The sequence below is a fragment of the Nelumbo lutea genome, chromosome 8, assembly GCF_056320005.1.
Source record: "Nelumbo lutea isolate HS-2025 chromosome 8, American lotus-T2T, whole genome shotgun sequence".
In the NCBI taxonomy this organism is placed as follows: Eukaryota; Viridiplantae; Streptophyta; class Magnoliopsida; order Proteales; family Nelumbonaceae; genus Nelumbo; species Nelumbo lutea.
In genome coordinates this window covers 16,959,320-16,979,435 of record NC_142691.1, presented here as the reverse complement: position 1 = coordinate 16,979,435, position 20,116 = coordinate 16,959,320, and the positions used below count along the sequence as shown (strand labels likewise).

The 20,116-nt window shown below is 33.9% G+C and overlaps 2 protein-coding genes across 2 annotated transcripts; both read left to right on the top strand.

Moving 5' to 3' along the window:
- The first annotated feature begins 309 nt into the window (after positions 1-309).
- LOC148843038 (putative monogalactosyldiacylglycerol synthase 3, chloroplastic) lies at positions 310-4,310 on the top strand. Its single transcript, XM_088957206.1, has 8 exons — positions 310-762; positions 1,216-1,388; positions 1,804-1,965; positions 2,044-2,185; positions 2,320-2,544; positions 2,654-2,716; positions 2,823-2,897; positions 3,705-4,310. Exons 1-8 carry the CDS (start codon positions 490-492, stop codon positions 3,963-3,965), a joined length of 1,374 nt encoding a protein of 457 aa, XP_088813332.1. The 5' UTR covers positions 310-489; the 3' UTR covers positions 3,966-4,310.
- Positions 4,311-11,458: 7,148 nt separating this feature from the next.
- On the top strand, positions 11,459-14,616 carry LOC148843037 (putative beta-D-xylosidase 5). Its single transcript, XM_088957204.1, has 7 exons — positions 11,459-11,932; positions 12,053-12,358; positions 12,470-12,639; positions 12,737-12,837; positions 12,924-13,262; positions 13,359-13,772; positions 13,855-14,616. The coding sequence occupies exons 1-7, from the start codon at positions 11,495-11,497 to the stop codon at positions 14,475-14,477; spliced, it is 2,391 nt and encodes a 796-aa protein (XP_088813330.1). The 5' UTR covers positions 11,459-11,494; the 3' UTR covers positions 14,478-14,616.
- The last annotated feature ends 5,500 nt before the right edge of the window (positions 14,617-20,116 follow it).

The window sequence follows — 20,116 nt, the reverse complement described above, 5'->3', positions numbered from 1 at the left end:
AAAAAAGAGAAAAAATAATAAAAAATTAGAACCAGTTTGACAGTTAGACTGTTAGGAATTTCTACAACGCAAAGAAACTTCGCGCTATAGACATCGCGGGACCCACAAAAGGCACCGTTTGATTCGAATTTTGTTTTGGAATGTTCTGAGTAGATCTTCCATGCGGATCTTCTATTCAGAACATTCCAAACCGAGATGCGAATCAAACGGCTGAAATTTCCTCGCCGCTCAAAAATACTTGGCATTATTCGAGAATCTGTGGATGTTACAGCTACTAACGGAATCGGAACGTTTCGCCAGCTTCGAGTCTCTTACATAACTAATTACTTTCACTCCAACGACCGTTCTCCTATCAGGCTTCTCTCTCTCTCTCTCTGACACTTCCCTCCCTCCCCCTCTCTCTCGGTTTCTGCCGGGAAACTGGTTCTTCCGGCGGTTGGCTTTGCTTTTGACTGTTGTGTTTTTCTTTTATGAAATTTTGGGGTGAAGATGACGGACATGGTTATTTCAGTGGTGTCGCCGAGGAGATCGATTAGAGATACGTTCTTTAAAAGTAGTGCTGAGGGACATTACAAATATAACCATCAGAAAAGGTGCTCTTATGGGTACCAGGAGGATGATGAGCCAGTGGAGCTGGTGCAGATTGGAGCTGAGAGGACCAAGAATGTTCTAATTTTGATGAGCGATACTGGTGGAGGTCATCGAGCATCAGCAGAGGCTATTCGCGACGCGTTTAGTCTGGAATTCGGGGATGATTACAGGGTAATGCTCTTGCTTTTGATAGGTTTCTTCTGTTTTGCTTCATATTTTTCATTTTCCCGGGTGTTCTTTCTAACTCGATTTTAATGTTCTGCTTTTTTTTCCAATAATTATACCATTATTTCTTCCTTTTATTCTTTTTTTTTGGGATACCCATTTGTATTCTTATCTTCTTCTACCTGTTCTTTATTCTGTTCATATGGTCTCCCCTGTTTTCTTCCCCAATTTTGCATTAGTGGGCTTTTCTCTGTTTGATTGTTTTCTTCCTTCATTCTTAGTATTCTAGTTTCTTTAATTAATGGATTACTTCATTCTGTTTGTATTTTCTTCTCTTCAGTGGTTTTCTAGTCTCTCGGTTTGAGTCCCAATTTGGGTCAGCTTGTTTCTAATTGTGGCCTTGTTTATTCAATTGTTAGCCCTTTCTTTCTACTTATGTGCAAGGATGTTCGATTTCAGGTTTTCGTGAAGGATGTGTGGAAAGAATACACTGGCTGGCCGTTGAATGATATGGAGAGAACATACAAGTTCATGGTGAAACATGTACAGCTCTGGAAGGTTGCATTTTTCAGTACCTCTCCTCGTTGGATTCACTGCTTCTATCTAGCTGCTATTGCTGCCTTCTATGCCAAGTATGTTTTCCAATCTTAGCAGCCATGTTCACTCGTTAGTCCAAACTGCAGAGATTTTATTATGTGCTCATGTCTTCTCTTCAATTGTATATTAATTAGTTGTTCTAGGGCTAAAATATATTCTCATACTTTAGTGCTGTCTTCAAGTTGTAATAACCCATTATGCCAGACGTCTATTTGTGATTTTCATCCCTTTCATCACCTTGCCCAAATTGAACATTGGCAGCACAACTTCGTTTTAGTTCCATTTGGTTCTTCTCCATCTCTTACCACTAATCACTATTTTAACAGATAGTGAAATGCATTTTAAACTAGAGAGGTTTTTGGTAGACTCAAGTTTTAACAAGGATAGGAAACCTTGAATTCTCCTTGTGCATCTTAACATCTCTAACTTCTTTATGTTTGAAAATTGAAGAGAGGTGGAGGCTGGTCTGATGGAATACAAACCAGACATTATCATTAGTGTCCATCCTCTGATGCAACATGTTCCTCTGTGGGTGCTTAAATGGCAGGGAATTAAGAAGAAAGTGGTGTTTGTTACAGTTATTACAGACCTCAATACCTGTCACCGAACATGGTAAATTTAATCCATCTTTAGCTTCAATTTCTGCTGTGACCAATAGCCTCAGCTTATTGGAGGTTTTGTTATGTCCAGGTTCCACACTAGTGTCAACAGATGTTACTGCCCATCAGAGGAGGTAGCAAAGAGAGCTTTGCTAGATGGCCTACAGTCCTCCCAGATTCGTGTCTTTGGATTGCCAATTCGTCCATCTTTCTGTGGAGCAATTCTGTCCAAGGTAGATAATGATAAACATCTAGCTGAAGCAACTCAATTATCATCTTAATGAAAGAAAATCCAATTTGATTATCTATAACTAGATAAGATTTTGACTTTATGGTATTTGGGTTTGTTTACACTCCTGTTATACAGGATGAATTAAGAAAAGAACTGGAGATGGATCTTCATTTGCCTGCAGTTTTGCTCATGGGAGGTGGTGAAGGCATGGGTCCTGTCAAGAAAACTTCAAGGGCCCTTGGAGAATCACTATTTGATGAAAAGCTTGGCAAACCTGTTGGCCAAATTGTTGTCATATGTGGCCGTAATAAGGACCTAGCTGCTACACTAGAGTCATTTCAGTGGAAGGTTCCTGTAAAGGTGATTCTTTTACTTCTTTTGCCAATCATGAAACAATAATTCAATTGTATTTGAGTGTCAAGAATAATTAGTAGGCAATCAATCCTAATTTTTTTTCTTTTGGCCACAGATAAGAGGATTTGAGACCCAGATGGAGAAATGGATGGGAGCTTGTGACTGCATTATCACTAAAGTATGTTAACAGTTTGTCATGCCTTAATATTCTTCTTTATACTTGAATCTGTTTTCTATTTCTGTATCATACGATAATTGTTTATTAATTATTATGGCTGTCATAGGCTGGACCTGGCACAATTGCAGAGGCTTTGATAAGGGGGCTTCCTATTATCCTAAATGACTTTATCCCTGGACAGGTTAGTCTTAATAAATTTGTAAATTTTGACCAGGTTAAAGAATTCTATGTGATTCCATGTGGTGTAGAATAGATACTAAATTTTGAATTTATCATATAAAAATATGGCCAAATAGGTCTAGTATAAGATGCATAAACATTTTCACCTACTCTAAACTAACAACTTCTCTTCAGTTATAATAGTTCCTCATGCTCTCCCTTTTAACTCCGGTCACACTGCATTGCCGGATGCTAATGTATATGTAGACAAAATATGCATTAAATTTGATCTCTCAAATATTTTGTGTCACAGGTTACAAAAAATCAAAACTCACCCTGGTCAAATTAATGAAAAGGGTATAAGTTTTAAGCTAAAATCTGGTTGGCATATATTAAGTTACAAATGATAAACAACAGGCTCTAACCTGGTACAAAAAATAATAATAATAAGATTGGAGTTCCTCTCCCTAGTGCTTTCTTACTGAAAAAATGAACTTAAGATTTTCCGTTATTTCACTTACATGTACAATATCTATAAGATGTTTTCTTATTTCTTCCAGGCCTCCTAGCAAGCTGCATTCATTCATGGTGCTTCTGTATTTTCTTATTATTTCTTTAACTTATAGAATGGAATGCATTAGTCTCTGCATTTTCAAGTTGAGTTGAAACTTTGCTTTCAAAAATTCATTGTTTCTCACATAGAGGGACATTTCCAGATGCCCCAGTTATAACTCTGATGCTAAAGCACTTCACTTGCATTGTTGTGGTGACTGCAGCAAGGTTTCCTAATTTCCCTTTTTGCTTTTCTCTTCATTTGGAAATATTGCAGGAAGTTGGCAATGTCCCTTATGTTGTAGACAATGGTGCGGGTGTCTTCTCTAGTAGTCCAAAGGAAACAGCTGTTCTAGTTGCTGAATGGTTCAGCTCCAAGACAGAAGAGCTCAAGAAAATGTCAGCTAATGCCCTTAAGCTAGCACAACCAGAAGCTGTATTCAATATTGTTAGAGACATTCATGAGCTTGCACACCAACATGGGCCACTGTCAAGTATCTCATGTTCCTTGACCAAATCATTTTCACATTCAACCTAATTTAAAGTATATATGTACCATCAAGATTAGTTTAGGTCCCCACTTATATATCATGTAAAGCTAGCTATGATATCATTTTTTCGCCTTGAGCGGCTTCCTGGAGTAACGACACCTGTAGATTTTTTGTAAGCAGATTCTAATGTTATAGGGGGGTTTGATGATTATGAACCCTAGGGAGGGATAAAGGGCACTTCTGTGGGGAGTCTGATTTATGTATCTTTCTTATGCCTCAAGATCTGATGTTCCCTTCCTGAAATAGTGTTTCTTTCTGACCGGACCAGACTATGATGTGAAGTTTTCTTGTTTTGGTGGTGTTTATCAATAGCTTGCTTAAGCAAACCAGTACTTGTATTCTAGTAAAGGCATCACTCAATCTTAAGAAAACGATTTGGTTATGGACAATCACTTTGAGTTAAAGCATTCATTTAGACAATACAAGTGGGATTTTCCTTGAGCAGAACAATTGTCAAGTTTGTCGTACACAAAGGAGGTTCCTATATCCTATCATCTGGTTTTAGCCTTCCCAGTTGAATCAGTCAGATTGTTTCCAGCTATCTAAAATGGTCACCCAACATCAGCATAAAAGATTCTTTTAAAAACAATACCCAAGGAATATCCTTTTTTGTAACATAAAGTTTTGTATTAAGTATCACTATAAGCACCCTTTTACAATGAGATTTAGTGCATCATTGCACAAGGTAAATACCCAAGGAATGTTCTTGCTGTTCTTGGAACAAGGAATAATCCTCAATGAACAAAAGCAACATTTGGGAACATGCTGTTGCATTAAAACAACAGAATTTGATGTTCCATATCTCTGATTCTAACCAAAAACATTGTTGTTTCTTGGTGCAAACACAAGAAAAAGAAACAATACTCACCGAAATGCAAGTGCAACTGTTGAAGATCATTTGAAACCAATGGCAATGATCTCAAGAAAGAACCCCCCTCCCCCCCCCCAGTATTCACCTTGCTAGACTGAGAAACTGCCAAATATCTATATCTATACTACCTATAAAAGAGCCAATGCCCCTTATTTCTGGAATTTTTATTGGACATTTTTAACCTCTCTTGTCTAAGAATACAATGGGCAAAAATTGTCTACCAATAATTTAAAAACTACCCACTTATAACAAGAAATTACCTATGAATTATAAATAGTTTTGTCTCAGAAATATTGTGACGTGCGTACACATTTACTAGTGTCTTAAAATGTCTCAATGTAAATACAAGGATGCAAGTTGTGAGAGCCGGTGGTATTTATTTATTGATTATTTAATCCTGGAAGTTATTTATTTCATTATTATGGTGATAAAACAAAAGCTGGGTTCTCGGTGGCAGACTGGTATATTGCACAAAATTTGCCACGTGGAGCTAGAGGACAGGAAGCATGTGAATAGAACTCAAAATAAAAATAAGATGCTAGTTGAGCATCTGATGGCATGCGTCCATGGAGAGGAAAATTGGAGCTGGGAATTATAAGCAAAGGAGGTCCCCCTTCCAATTTCTGTTGGGAAAAATCCAAAGGAAAGTAAGCCTCAACACACAAACCCAGACAATAACCTTTAAAATTGACTGATCCAATGCGGCAAGCGATAGCAGCAAAACCTTAGAAGGTTCAATTAAACTTCAATCAAGGCAAGCAAGAAGTGGTGGTGGCCCACACATTGACATTCAACAGCTAGCACCAGCAGAGATAGATAAGATATTCCTTTGGGTAGACCATCGTGATTGTCTTATGATCGATTTGTGATGTTGAAATGGGTCGACAGTCTCGTCTCTGTGTGGAAACTTGGTGGAGAAGAAGAAGAAGATGGTTCCTTGGTGAGGGTGGCTCTCTTATTGAACAGTTGTAGATGGGATACACGACACCACAAGAGTCTCTCAGAAGTCAAACCAACTGTTTGCAACTACTTGACCTTACCTCTATTAACCGAATCGCCTACTATTCCGTGCATATTGACTTTGAATGATTTGTCGTCGGGCTTCCCATTATTTTGAATTTTTATGGGGTGAGCTGTAAAAAAGGATTCGTGCTTGCCCCCTTCTGTGCTCACTAGTCACTGTTTGGTCTGAATTAAGGTTCAAAAGTATTCATACGTATCAGTCCGTGTCAGTCAATACATATTATATCAGGAGTATTCCGATATGTACCTACAGAGGATGTATTAGAGTTCTGACCGGTCCAAGGGTAGAAGAATATTAAACCGACTCTCTTAAACTGGTTTTGAAAAAAAAAAAGACCAATCCCAATACGACATGGCCCACACAACTTGTGTATGTATATATATATATATAATTTTATTTTTAATTTTATTATATTATTTCATTCCGATTTTAGTATAATATTTTTCAGTTTCATTTTATTACTTTATATATAAAATTTTAAATTTTTTTTTCTAATTTCTTAACTATCATGTTAATTTATTTCAACTTTTTTTTTTCAATTTCTCTAAAAAGTAAAAACATCGTGCTGCTCACAGCCCGACCCGCGGCCTAACAGACACAGGTCCACTGGGCTTCCGCAGTAGGCCATGCCAGGCTTCCCCTTTTAGGGGGTTCCAATCAGTCAGGCACGGCCCGTCTAGGCCCACATGCCGGCACGGCATGGCCCGCTACAGTGCGGATCACCCTCAAAAGTGGTCAACACGGCCCATATTACACCTATATATTTGGTAGGGCTAAATGTGGGTCCAATTGATTTGGATACAAGTAGCTCAAGATATGATTATTCTGTATTTGAACTTGATCAGATCTTATCCATTAGCAGGTCCCATGACAAGGTACTATTGCCATATCCGTGGACCTTTAACAAAGGGAGGTAAGTGATAAAGAAGTATGCCACAAGGGAGGAGTTCACATCCTTTGTATCCTTAGTATGGAAAATTTTCTGTACCACATCAATATCAATTTGCCACATCAGCCTGTTTTTCTCATTTCAAAATTTAAATGACTTTTTTTTAAATTGTGTGGCAGATTGCTATTGATTTGGTACAGAAAATTTTCTATATAAAGGGAGGCTGAAACGTTTCCAAAAAATAAGGGAGGTTGGTGAGTGTTTCTTTTTTTGAATATTTTTTTTAATTTCATGTCATTTTTGAAACAATCAATGATATGCACTTTCCTAATAATCTAAATAATCTATTTTTCCAAATTTCTGCTAAGATACCTTCCTCACCATATCTTCTAAATTATCTCTAATTTAGTAGAGAGATTCTCTCCTAAATTATCTCTAATTCCTATTTATCCTCTCCCCTACTTTTTATCTATATCTATCTAAAGAAAGTATGGATTAAAAAAATTAAGAATTATTTAAATATTCTAACAAAATTATATAATAATTTTTAAATATTTATTAAAACACATAAAAAATAATTTTATATTTTACAAAATATATCACAAAATTATGTACTAATAATTGAAATTATGTTTTTGTGGATTATAAATTTAAATGTTTTTCAAATATTTAATATAGTGTTTTCGAACCGTCGTTGACCAAGACGGTCGGACTATTTGGCCCGAGAACCGTCCAGGCAACTAATTTTGTTTTTGCATAAACCCAAAATCCTATCAAAAACCGTTGAAATAATCAACAAAACATTGACCCGAGTGGTTGAATTGTTGAACCGTTGACCTGTTCAATGATTTTTTACCATTTTTTATTTTTTAAATTTTCCTATCAAAATGAATCGTCCGCTCGAACCGAACAGTTGGACCGTTGACCCAGAAACCGATGACCAAAATGGTTCCATTTCTGAGTCATTTTTTAAAACATTGATTTAATAATATATAATAGATTTAAATAAATAAAACTCAAATAACAAAAAAAACATAAATATTATATAGATTATTTAAATATTTATCATAACTAGATTTTAAATAGTTAAAATAACGAAATTATATAATAAATTTAAAAAAAATATCAAAGTAGAAAAATAATTATTACATAATATTAAAATTAATAATGATAGTATAAATTATGATTTTATGGATAATTAAATTCAATAAATAATTAATATTTAAAATTTTAAATATTTTATATATCATTTAAGTATTTAAATAACAAAGTATTTAACATAATTAGATTTTAAATAGTTAAAATAAAGAAATTATATAATAAATTTAAAAAAAATCTGAATAGTAGAAAAATAATTATAACATAATATTGAAATTAATAATAATTTAATATTTTTATAAAATATTTTAAATAACTAATTTCACTTATATCAAGTAATAATTCGAGAAAATAACTTTCAAAAAAAATTAATATTTATTAATAATAATTTTAAACTCTTAATCTGTATTTATTATATAATTATATATATACTAAAATTGATATTTATTGTATTTCAGTAATTATTTGTTGTTTTTTGTGATAAATGTATTTTCAATGATTATGTACAAATTTATTTTGTTTTGCTATTTAGCAGAAAACTTTCAATAATTATTGGAGATTAACCAACTATTATTGAATTTTTTAAATTTAAATTATTGTATTTTTGTTATAACTTATTGATTAATTAATATTTATTAGAGATTAATTATTATTTGAGATTATACTATTTATTGACTAAGTTAATATATTTTTAGTACTTATTTTATTTTTTTCATTATTGATATATTTTCAATAATTGTGTACTTTCGCCATAAATTTTCAATAATTATTGGAGATTAAACTATTATTATTTATCGGAGATAAGACTATTAATTTAGCTAAAATTATGAGTGTTCATGAGTTGGTTCGATCTGGTCGTAGGCTATTTGGCCGATCAAACTGACCTGGTCAAGTTAGGGAGTTGGTTAGTTGAAACTGATTGACCTTTTGTGAAAACCAACTCACTCAAGTTGTATCAGTTTGGGTCGGTTTTAACAAAAGGTCAGTCGATTCAATAGAAAAAAACTTAAAATTTAATTTTAATTTTAAAATTTATAATGCAATTATTAAAAAATATATCACTAAATTATGTACTAAAAATTTAAATTATGTTTTTATGGATTATCAATTTATTTTTTTTCAAATATTTAATAATATGTAATAGCTTTAAATAAATAAAAATTAATTAAATATTTTATATATTACTTAAATATTTAAATAAATAAATATTTATCATAACTAGATTTTAAATAGTTAAAATCGAACGAGCAAGTTGGAACAGTTTCACTTTGGCCATTTGTAAACTAACCAAAATCGAATGACCTAGCCATGGTATATAATATATATATATATATATATATATATAATATTAATATTTTATATTTTAAATATAATTTTTAATATGGAAAAGTGGGAAATTGCTCATATTTCTTACTCTAAAATGTTTTACATCATAAATCTAAATTTTAAATATTTTTTAATAATTGCACTACAAATTTTAAAATTAAATTTAAGTTTAAATTTTTTGAACCGACTGGCCAAACCAAAAATCAACCCAAACTGATACAAATTGAGTGGGTCGATTTTCACAAAAGGTCAGTCGGTTTCAACTGACCAACTCCCCAACCTGACTAGGTCAGTTTGGTTGGCCAAATAGCCTATTATCGAACCAAACCAACTCATGAACACTCATAATTTTAGATAAATTAATGGTCTCATCTTTTATAAATAACAATAGTTTAGTCTCCAATAATTATTGAAAATTTATAGCAAAAATAAACAATTATTGAAAATATATTGCTAATGAAAAAAATACAATAAGTACTAAAAATATAATAACTTAGTCGATAAATATTAATAAATAAGTTATAACAAAAATACAATAAATATAATAAGTACAATAAATTAAGTTTAAAAAATTCAATAATAGTAGTATAATCTCAAATAATTATTGAAAGTTTTCCGTTAAATAAAAAAAACAAAACAAATTTATACATAATCATTGAAAATACATTTATCACAAAAAAGCAATAAATAATTACTGGAATACAATAAATATTAATTTTAGTATATATAATTATATAATTATATTGAATTTAATTATCCCTAAAATCCTAATTTAAACTATTATTACATAATTTCATTATTAACTTTATAATATATTAAATTATTATTAATTTCAATATTATGTTATAATTATTTTTCTACTTTGAAGAAATTTTTTAAATTTATTACATAATTTTGTTATTTTAACTTTTTAAAATCTAGTTATGATAAATATTTGGTTATTTAAATATTTAAATAATCTAAAGAATATTTAAATTTTTTAGTTATTTGAATTTTATTTAAAGCTATTACATATAAATATTTGGTTATTTAAATATTTATTTAAAGCTATTACATATTATTAAATATTTGAAAAGCATTTAAATTGATAATCCAGAAAAAAACGTAATTTAAATTGTTAGTATATAATTTTGTGATATATTTTGTGAAAATATAAATTTATTTTTTTGTGATTTTAATAAATATTTTAAAGTTATTATATAATTTTGTTAGAATATTTAAATAATTCTTAAATTTTTTTAATCCAAAGTTTCTTTAGATAGATATAGATAAAAAGTAGGGGAGAGGATAAATAGGAACTAGAGATAATTTTGGAGATAAATAGGAACTAGAGATAATTTTGGAGATAAATAGGAATTAGAGATAATTTTGGATAAAGTGGGGGATAGTGGGGGAGGTATTTTAGGAAAAAGATTATTTAGATTATTGTGAAAGTGCATCTCATTCATGGTTGTTTAAAAAATGACATGGAATTAAAAAATAAAAAATTCTTAAAAAGGAAAAAATTTATAGACTTCCTTGTTGATATATATATATGAAGAAATTTTTAAATTTATTACATAATTTGGTTATTTTAACTATTTAAAATCTAGTTATGATAAATATTTAGTTATTTAAATATTAAATAATCTATAGAATATTTAAAATTTTTTGTTATTTGAATTTTATTTATTTAAAGCTATTACATATTATTAAATTTTTGAAAAACATTTAAATTGATAATCCGGAAAAACATAATTTAAATTGTTAGTATATAATTTTGCAATATATTCTGTAAAAATACAAAATTATTTTTTGTTGTTTTAATAAATATTTTAATTTATTATATAATTTTGTTAGAATATTTAAATAATTCTTAAATTTTTTAATTCAAAGTTTCTTTAGATAGATATAGATAAAAAGTAGGGGAGAGGGTAAAAAGGAATTAGAGATAATTTAGGAGAGAATCCATGTACTAAATTAGAGATAATTTTGGAGATAAATAGGAATTAGATATAATAAAATGACATATAATAAAAAAAATATGTGTACTGTTTCAAAAATGACATTTGTTCCATTTCAAAAATTTATTTAGATTCTGGTAAAGTGCATCTCATTGGTTGTTTCAAAAATTGTATACAATAAAAAAAATAATAATAATGAGAAAATTTCTTCACTTCCTTATATATATATATATATATATATATATATATATATATATATTTCGATCCTATCTCATATTTCTCTTTTTATATATAGTCCACTGCAATCGATGCTCCACGGCGCATACATTTGTTCCATTTCCAGCGTTTCATTCATTCGGTCACTAATGGCCAGAGCTTTGTTCTTCTGTGTACTGTTTCTGTTTCTCTCTTCTCTTTCGGCTGCAAGGAGTCGTCTACTAGCCACGAGTTCCAATGCTACCACTTATACTCGTTTGTGTGATCCTTCGAGGTTTGCTGAGTTAGGGCTCAAGATGAAGGACTTTGGTTACTGCGATAAGTCTCTGTCCTACGATCTTAGAGCCAAAGATTTAGTGGACAGAATGACTCTCGCAGAGAAGGTCCAACAGCTCGGAGACAAGAGCACTGGGGTTTCCAGGATAGGACTACCCGAGTATGAATGGTGGTCTGAGGCGCTTCATGGCGTCTCCGATGTCGGTCCGGGCACCCACTTTGATCAGCTTGTTCCTGGTGCAACAAGCTTTCCTACCGTCATTCTGACTGCGGCATCTTTCAACCAGTCTCTCTGGAAGAAAATCGGCCAGGTGAGTTATAACCCATTTAGCATAACTCATGCTTGCTGACAATCTGAAGTTCTGAAAATTAAATAGAAAAGGTAATGCTAATTCAGTCTTGTTCATGGACGAATTCTTCTGCTTTTGCAGGTTGTCTCCACAGAAGCAAGAGCTATGTATAATCTGGGCCGTGCTGGATTGACTTATTGGAGTCCTAACATCAATGTAGTAAGGGATCCTAGATGGGGAAGAATCACAGAGACACCAGGGGAGGATCCTTACGTAGTTGGTTCTTATGCAGTAAACTATGTTAGAGGTCTGCAAGACGTCGAGGGATACGAGAACACCACCGACATGAACTCTAGGCCTCTGAAGGTTTCTTCATGCTGTAAGCACTATGCTGCTTATGACGTCGATAACTGGCTTGGAGTTGATCGCCTGCACTTTGACGCAAGGGTATAATTTTATCACAGACCAAGCTCTAATGTCGACTTTTTTTTCATTAAATATTTTATTAACCAGTTAGCATGCATTTGTTCTAAATATATCTTTTGTTTAAATTTGAAGGTGTCTGAGCAAGATATGGTGGAGTCGTTTCTCCGTCCCTTTGAGATGTGTGTCCGAGATGGAGATGTTAGCAGTGTTATGTGCTCTTACAACAGAGTTAATGGAATTCCCACTTGTGCTAACCCGCAACTTTTGAAGGAGACTGTGAGAGGAGACTGGGATCTTCATGGGTACTCATCATTATCTTCTGTTCGACAGAAACAAACTAAATTCGTTCCAGTTATAGATTAAAAAGAAAAAAAAAAACTAACTTCCTTCAATTTACAGATACATTGTCTCAGATTGTGATTCCATCGAAGTGATCTACGACGATCACAAATTTCTGTCTGACACACCGGAGGATGCTGTAGCGCAAGTTCTGAATGCAGGCAAGTCGTTAATTAATGGTCTCTAGCACAGCAACCAAATCTCTGTCTGTTCGTTCAGCTTTTTGTTAATGGTAATGCTATTCCAGGCTTGGATTTGGATTGTGGAGCTACCTACACTAATTATGCTGAGAACGCGACATTGCAAGGGAAAATCAGAGAGGGAGACATAGACAAGGCTCTCAAGAATCTCTACGTCGTACTCATGAGGCTGGGGTTCTTCGACGGCAGTCCTAAGTTCGAGTCACTGGGGAAGGATAACGTCTGTGCTGGTGAACACATTGAGTTAGCAGCGGAGGCAGCCAGAGAGGGGATTGTTTTGCTTAAGAATACTGATGATACTTTGCCTTTGAATAACTCCATTAAAACACTGGCAGTGGTTGGGCCACACGCTAATGCTACAAAAGTAATGATCGGGAACTATGCAGGTAGGTTTTAATTATATTGTTCAAAACATTTATTTTTTCATCAGTAACTATTCTAATTTCCCCATTGAAATTAACTTTTTTCATGGATGAATATAGGTATTCCATGCCGTTATACTTCCCCATTGCAAGGTTTATCTAGATTTGCAGACCTGAAGTATGCAATGGGATGCAGTGATGTAGCATGTAAAAATGAGAGTTTGACTTTTGGAGCGATGAAGGCAACAAAGAATGCAGATGCTACAGTGGTGATTGTGGGTCTAGATTTGTTAGTTGAAGCAGAGAGTTTGGATCGAGTTGATTTGCTTCTTCCTGGTTATCAAACTCAGTTGATAAACCAAGTTGCTGAAGTTTCTAAAGGACCCGTTATTCTTGTGGTCATGTCTGCCGGAGGTGTTGATATTTCTTTTGCCAAGAGCAACCCAAATATTAAAGCAATTCTCTGGGCTGGGTATCCTGGAGAGGAAGGTGGTTCAGCCATTGCAGATGTTATATTTGGAAAATACAACCCTGGTAATTAAATCATTTGGTTTAGTAAAAATTAAGTGATTTTTAGAGTATTCTCAGTTTTAGTGAAATTAATTTATGTTTACAGGTGGCAAATTACCAATTACATGGTATGAAGCAGACTATGTGGACAAGCTGCCAATGACATCAATGCCATTTAGGCCAGTTGATAGTTTGGGCTTTCCTGGAAGAACATACAAGTTCTTCAATGGCTCTACAGTCTTTCCCTTTGGATATGGCTTGAGTTATACTCAGTTTACTTATAACATTGCTTCATCTAAAAGGTTTCTGGACATTAACTTGAACAAGTATCAGCATTGCAGGCCTCTATCTTATGAGGATGATGCATATAAGCCTCCATGCCCAGCAGTCTTGGTTGATGATATGGTCTGTGACAAAGAGTTGGAATTTGATTTCGAGATTGAAGTGCAGAACAGAGGAAGTATGGATGGAAATGATGTACTGATCGTATATTCCAAACCTCCAAATGGTGTAGTTGGTGCTCCTGCTAAGCAGGTAATTGGATTTGAGAGGGTGTTTGTACCCAAAGGAGAGAGCAAGAAAGTGAAGTTTACTTTTAATGCTTGCAAAAGTTTGATGCTGGTGGATAGTAATAGTTACACTCTCTTACCATCTGGGCAGCACACAATCATGGTTGGAGATGGATTGATTTCATTCCCTATGCAAGTTAACTTTCAGTTCGAGAGATGAAGCAATGTTATAGCTTTTAGTTAGAGCTCTTTCGGTATACCTACTTAAAATTTTAAATATTGAATTCAAATAGAATTTTGTCAAATGAGCCGAAATCTTATTTATATAGCTTTTCTTGTGTTTGTGGTTTAAGTTTCAACTAAGGGTGCAACTTTTTCGGGTTAGGGTTGGGAATTTGTCAAATTTTCAATAGGCCCAACCCGAAGCCGCCCGAAACAGTGTAAATTATTGACTCGGGTGAACCCGACTTGCAGCCCTAGACTTTCAACTCATGACTCAAACCTAGCCTGACCAGAGTGCTTAATTACAAATGGTCTCTATGTTAACCATAACCACGTGGCGTTAACACTGTTGATAACGTGGCAAATAAGTACTCCTTAGCTGCCTACTTAATTACACTGGATGTGTAAATATGATTTGCAGATAGAGTTTGAACTTTTAAATGTCATTCTGTAAAATGAACTCTGCTCTATGGTGGCCGTTAAGTCTATCTCATATATCGTTTAGTTTACTTTTTTTAAGCCCGAAAAGGTAAATTTCGTAAAGCTCATGCAAGCGTTCGCAGCAGAATGATGTGCTTGGTTTGAAAACTCTCAGCTTAATTTCGGTTAAGCTGAGATCTAGAGAAAGAGAGAGAGAATGACACAAAGAGGAGATTTCGGCTAATTTTGTGATACAGCTTTCTTTCCAGCTTACAGCGATCTTTTGTCTGAGTCTTTCTGTAGAGACCAGTTTCCTTTACTTTTTCCTTACTATTTTCAGTCGCTTTCGGTTGCTTCTGAGAACCCAGTTATTGGTAGAGGCACTACCTTACTGAGTTCGACCCATCCAAATGGGCATATTAAAGGTACGTAACAAAATCAGAAGAAACTTGTCCTCAAAGAGCAGAGGCTGTTCCGGGCAAATGATCAAACTAGCGAACGATCCCTCACTGCAGGATTTTCAGAGGGATCAACAAAAAAGGAGAAGTAAACAAAACCTTTGCTTACAGGAGTTTGTAGAAAAAAAAAGGAGGATAAAGTAAGGTTTAACCTCCCAAAGGGAACAAACCCTTCCATAGTCTTTCCATTGGATACAACTTGAGAAATACTAAGGTGGCGTTCGGTAGTGTTCGTGGATGGGTCATGCCACGGGATGAAATCATCGTTCGGTTCGCTGTGAATGGAATCGGTCCATACTATCTCATGGACTAGTCTTATCCACATTCCACATTTTTTCATGGATGGAGTCTCATTTTTTTGTGAATGGGGTCGGTCCACACTATCCTGTACTAACCTTCCCCACACTCCAATTTCTCGTCAACCGCATTTTCGATTTACGGTTTGTTTCACGCGCACTCTCAACGCTCTCCTCCATCACTCTCGACGCTCTCCTCCGTCCAATTTCTTCACCGCTCCACCAAAAGTCTCCTCTGCTGTGCTCCACGAAGCAGTCCAAGTTCTTCACCGCTCCACTGGTATGTGAATTTAAAAGAGATTTGTTAGAACTACCACTGGTTTAGCTTTGTTTATAATGTAAATCCTTGATAGGTATTTTAGTTTGTGAACTTAAAAAGTAGTTCAGTCCTTCGTCTTTGAAAATCTGTGAACTAACCTTAAACCATATGGCCTCACCAATCTTGACGCCATTGCGTTTGAGCAGCTCAGGCACGATGCACCCCACGGTTCCCATCTGGCGTGGATGACCTTAAGCTCATGGTTCTTGGCGAAGGTCTCTGGCTCAGCAGAGAGCCCGGCGCTGTCCCAGCAGTAGTCACCGGGGAATTCACCGGTGAGGTAGGACGGAGGCTGGCCGGAGAAAGGACCCAAGTACTTGACACAGTCAAGATCATACCATGGGCTACCAGTTATGGATTGCCTGGGCCAAGACAGCGTGCTTCTCATGGTGAACCTGCTTTCGCCGGGATTCTTTATGGAGAGAGTCATTATTACAAAGGCAGCCATGACCATGATAGAAGAGAAAGTGTGTGATGAATGAGGAGAGCTGAGAGAAGAGAAGATGTGTAGTTAGTTTATTTTCTTTCAGGCTTGTTGAATGTTGGTTGTATTTATAGCAATAGAGAAGCAAAGGTCCTTATCTTTGGAGATCCATTTTTGTCTTGTCGTTGGTTTGTACATTCTAAGTATTGGTTCACTTCGCACTAACCAGGGACACGCGTCGGCATGGATTGAATTAATAGATGAGTCCTGGCGCTTTCTAGGCCCATCAAGAATCTACTACATGGCTGTTAGGCTCATTCGTCAACCATTGAGCACTTGCCTATACGTCCTTAGTTAAAATAGCATTTGTCTTGCAAAAATTTCTTGTATCAATTGTTTAAATATTGTTTTTAATATTTTTGTTTACAAAATATTAATTATTTTATTTATTTTTTTTATTTTTTAATGTTTTTATCAATAAAATAATATTTTTTAAATATGTAATATATTTTATAATTTTTATAATTATTTAATTATTGTTTTATAAAAATTAATACTTATTTGTTAATATTAATTCATTGATGCATTTTTTAAAATGTTTATCATACAAAATGCAAAAAATAGATATTTATGATTAATTGTGTATATCATTCATAAATTGTACATGAAATACATAGAATAAAAAAAGCCACACTAAAGAATGCCACTATGGGTGTGGATTGGTCCGGTCCACACAGTTTGTCCATAGTTTAGAATAGTTATGGATTATGGTGTGGTGTGGATTGGTCTCTGCCATTGGGTGTAGTGTGGATCAGTCCACACCCACCAATTTCTCATCCACACTACAGAACACCCCCTAAGTGAGCTCGAATTTTGTGGACCATCGGATTCACAGGAAGCATGCACATGCCAATGAAAATAGCATGTCACCTCATTAAGTTTAGGAATTTAACGAATTGCTTTGTTAAGGCTAGTCCAACAAGCCACTAAAAACCAAAAGAAGTGAAAAATGACAACCTCCTTCATTAAAATTCCCCTCTCACCTTCTTTCATAGAGGTGTCCATGGAAAACCGAAAAATTGATCAGAACTGAGAAAACCAAACTGCAAAATGCGGTTAACCGAATCGATTGGTTCAGTTTTGGTTTGGAATTTTTGAAAAACTAAAGGATCGGTTCGGTTTTCGGTAACCTACAAAAAAATCGATGGTTAACCAAACCAACCGGTATATATTTATATGTATATTTTTAATATATGTCGCATATTTTCTATGTATTATGTATAAATATATATTCATTATATATATATACTTATATATTATATTTATAATGATCTATTTATAAATATATTATATATATTATATGTTTTTAAAATATTTACAATATATTATATATTATTTATAATATAATATTATACATATATTTATATAATATATAATATAAATATAAAAAACCAAAAAACCGAAGAACCAAACCAGTAAAAAACTGAAACCGATGGACTGGTTAATGAGTGGTACTGGTTCGGTTTAGGTTTGGCAAAATGGAAAAACCGGTACCACTGGTTCGATTTACAAAAAAAGGCCATAGTCTTTCAACATCAAATCACAACAACCAAGTAGGGAGACTGATGATCGGTGACTGGCGATAAAATTATCATCTTCTTCTTCTCTTCCTGTCAAAGACAAAATGGAAGTATAGGATATGTAGGTAGAAAAAGAAAAATCGGAAAACAACAAAGAAGAAGACCAAAATCAACCAGAACACTTGCTCATGCGTTGTTATTGACATATTAGTTGATTTCATGCATCGTGAGATCAATGTTTGCTACTCTAGTATTTAGACTTTCAAGTAATCTTCTGCTACCAATTTCTGTGTGTCAATATCAAATCGACTATAATCCAACTTCATGTAATTGTGCTACAGTCGATTGCTTCTTGGATTATTCAGTCCATAATTTCAAATGTTTAAATGTTGTTGGAAAATTTACGTGTACTTAGCAAGGACTGGGGAATTCTTTATGCAGTTTTGATTGTCCTTTTTTATTTTTTATTTTTTGCTATTCAAGGAATAGGAATAAGCAAGAAATGAAGGTAATGACGAACAACTGATTTTTTTTTTTTTGTTACAGCTCTCTGTATAATCTGTTAGAAATAAACAAGTGTTGAGAGAATGTTTTCTACCATTTTATTGAAACAACTGATATGGCTATAAATAGCCCTACAAAAGAAACAGAAAAAGAAAAACAACCACGTTTTACATGCCTATTAACATGGCAGTTGACTAGGAAACAAACAACTTATTCCTAAAGAATAGCAACAGACTGTGGCAGCTGATCAGGAAACAAATAACTTATTCCTAAAGAATAGCAACAAAATCCAAGGACTAAATCAACTGCTAACAACTTTACCATCCTCCCTTAAACTAAATACTGATTCTATTCAGTTTATATTTGGATCAGTACAAACCCCAAGCAAATCTCTAAGTTTCACAAACTGGTCATACTTCAATGGTTTGGTCATAATATCTGCAATCTGTTATTGGGTATGACAATGGACCAACTTCACAACTCCATCTTTAGTAAGCTCACGAAGAAAATGAAATCTAACATCTATATGCTTGCTTCAACCATGTAATATAAGATTCTTCGAGAGCTCAATAGCTGAACTGCTATCACAAAAGACTTGTGCCATCATTTTGAACATGATTAAAACTCTTCAAAATTCTCCTTAACCATACCGCTTGACAAGCACATGAAATTACTGCAACAAACTCGGCTTCAGTGGTAGATAAAGTAACTATAGGTTGCTTCTTAGATGACCACGAAACAACTCCTGAATTTAATAGGAACACATAGCCTGAAGTACTCTTTCTGTCATCTAAATCTCCAGCATAGTCACTATCTGTATAAGCGGCTAGCGTATCATCTCCTCTCTTGCTATAAAAAATTCAAAAGTCATATGTCCCTTTCAAATATCTCAACACCCGTTTGGTAGCTTGAAGATGAAGCTCTATGGGATGCTCCATATACCTACTCGATAGACTTACCACAAACGTGATATCAGGTCGGGTTACAGTCAGATACATTAGGCTGCCAATTATTTACTTGTATCGATTGTTGTCCACCTTTACTCCATTCTCATCTCGCATGAGCTTATAACCTAGAACAATGAGATTCTGAACTGAATTGCATTTATCCATATCAAACCTCTCTAGTACCTCCTATGCATACCTTCTTTGACAAATAAAAATCCCTATCTGACTTTGCAATACCTCTATACCAAGAAAATATCTCATTTTTCCAAGGTCTGTCATGTCGAACTCATGCATCATTGAATTTTTAAAATCAACAAACATATGCTCATCATTTCCAGTGAAAATCAAGTCATCAACATAAAGGCAAACAATCAAAATTTTACCTCCTCTCACTTTGATGAACAAAGTATGTTCATAAGGGCATTGTTGGAAACTTTCCTTTGAAAAATATAACTCTATTCAACTATACCAAGCTCATAGTGCTTGTTTTAGTTCGTATAGAGACTTTTTCAATCTGTAAACTTTCCGTTCAACACCTTTTTTTCTCATAACCAGGAGGATATTCGACGAAAACTTCTTCATGGAGTTCTCCATGAAGAAAGGCTGACTTCACATCTAGCTAAAAAATGGTCCACGCCTTTTGAGCTACAAGAGAAATCACCAACCGAATTGTTTCTAAATGTGCTACA

Excerpts from the sequence above, each read along its gene's own strand:
- LOC148843038 (XM_088957206.1), top strand. The coding sequence starts at position 490 with ATGACGGACATGGTTATTTCAGTGGTGTCGCCGAGGAGATCGATTAGA. Across the intron at positions 763-1,215 it reads AATTCGGGGATGATTACAGG|GTTTTCGTGAAGGATGTGTG; the intron begins GTAATGCTCTTG and ends GTTCGATTTCAG. Across the intron at positions 2,898-3,704 it reads ATGACTTTATCCCTGGACAG|GAAGTTGGCAATGTCCCTTA; the intron begins GTTAGTCTTAAT and ends GAAATATTGCAG.
- LOC148843037 (XM_088957204.1), top strand. The coding sequence starts at position 11,495 with ATGGCCAGAGCTTTGTTCTTCTGTGTACTGTTTCTGTTTCTCTCTTCT. Across the intron at positions 12,359-12,469 it reads GCCTGCACTTTGACGCAAGG|GTGTCTGAGCAAGATATGGT; the intron begins GTATAATTTTAT and ends TTAAATTTGAAG. Across the intron at positions 12,838-12,923 it reads AGCGCAAGTTCTGAATGCAG|GCTTGGATTTGGATTGTGGA; the intron begins GCAAGTCGTTAA and ends ATGCTATTCCAG.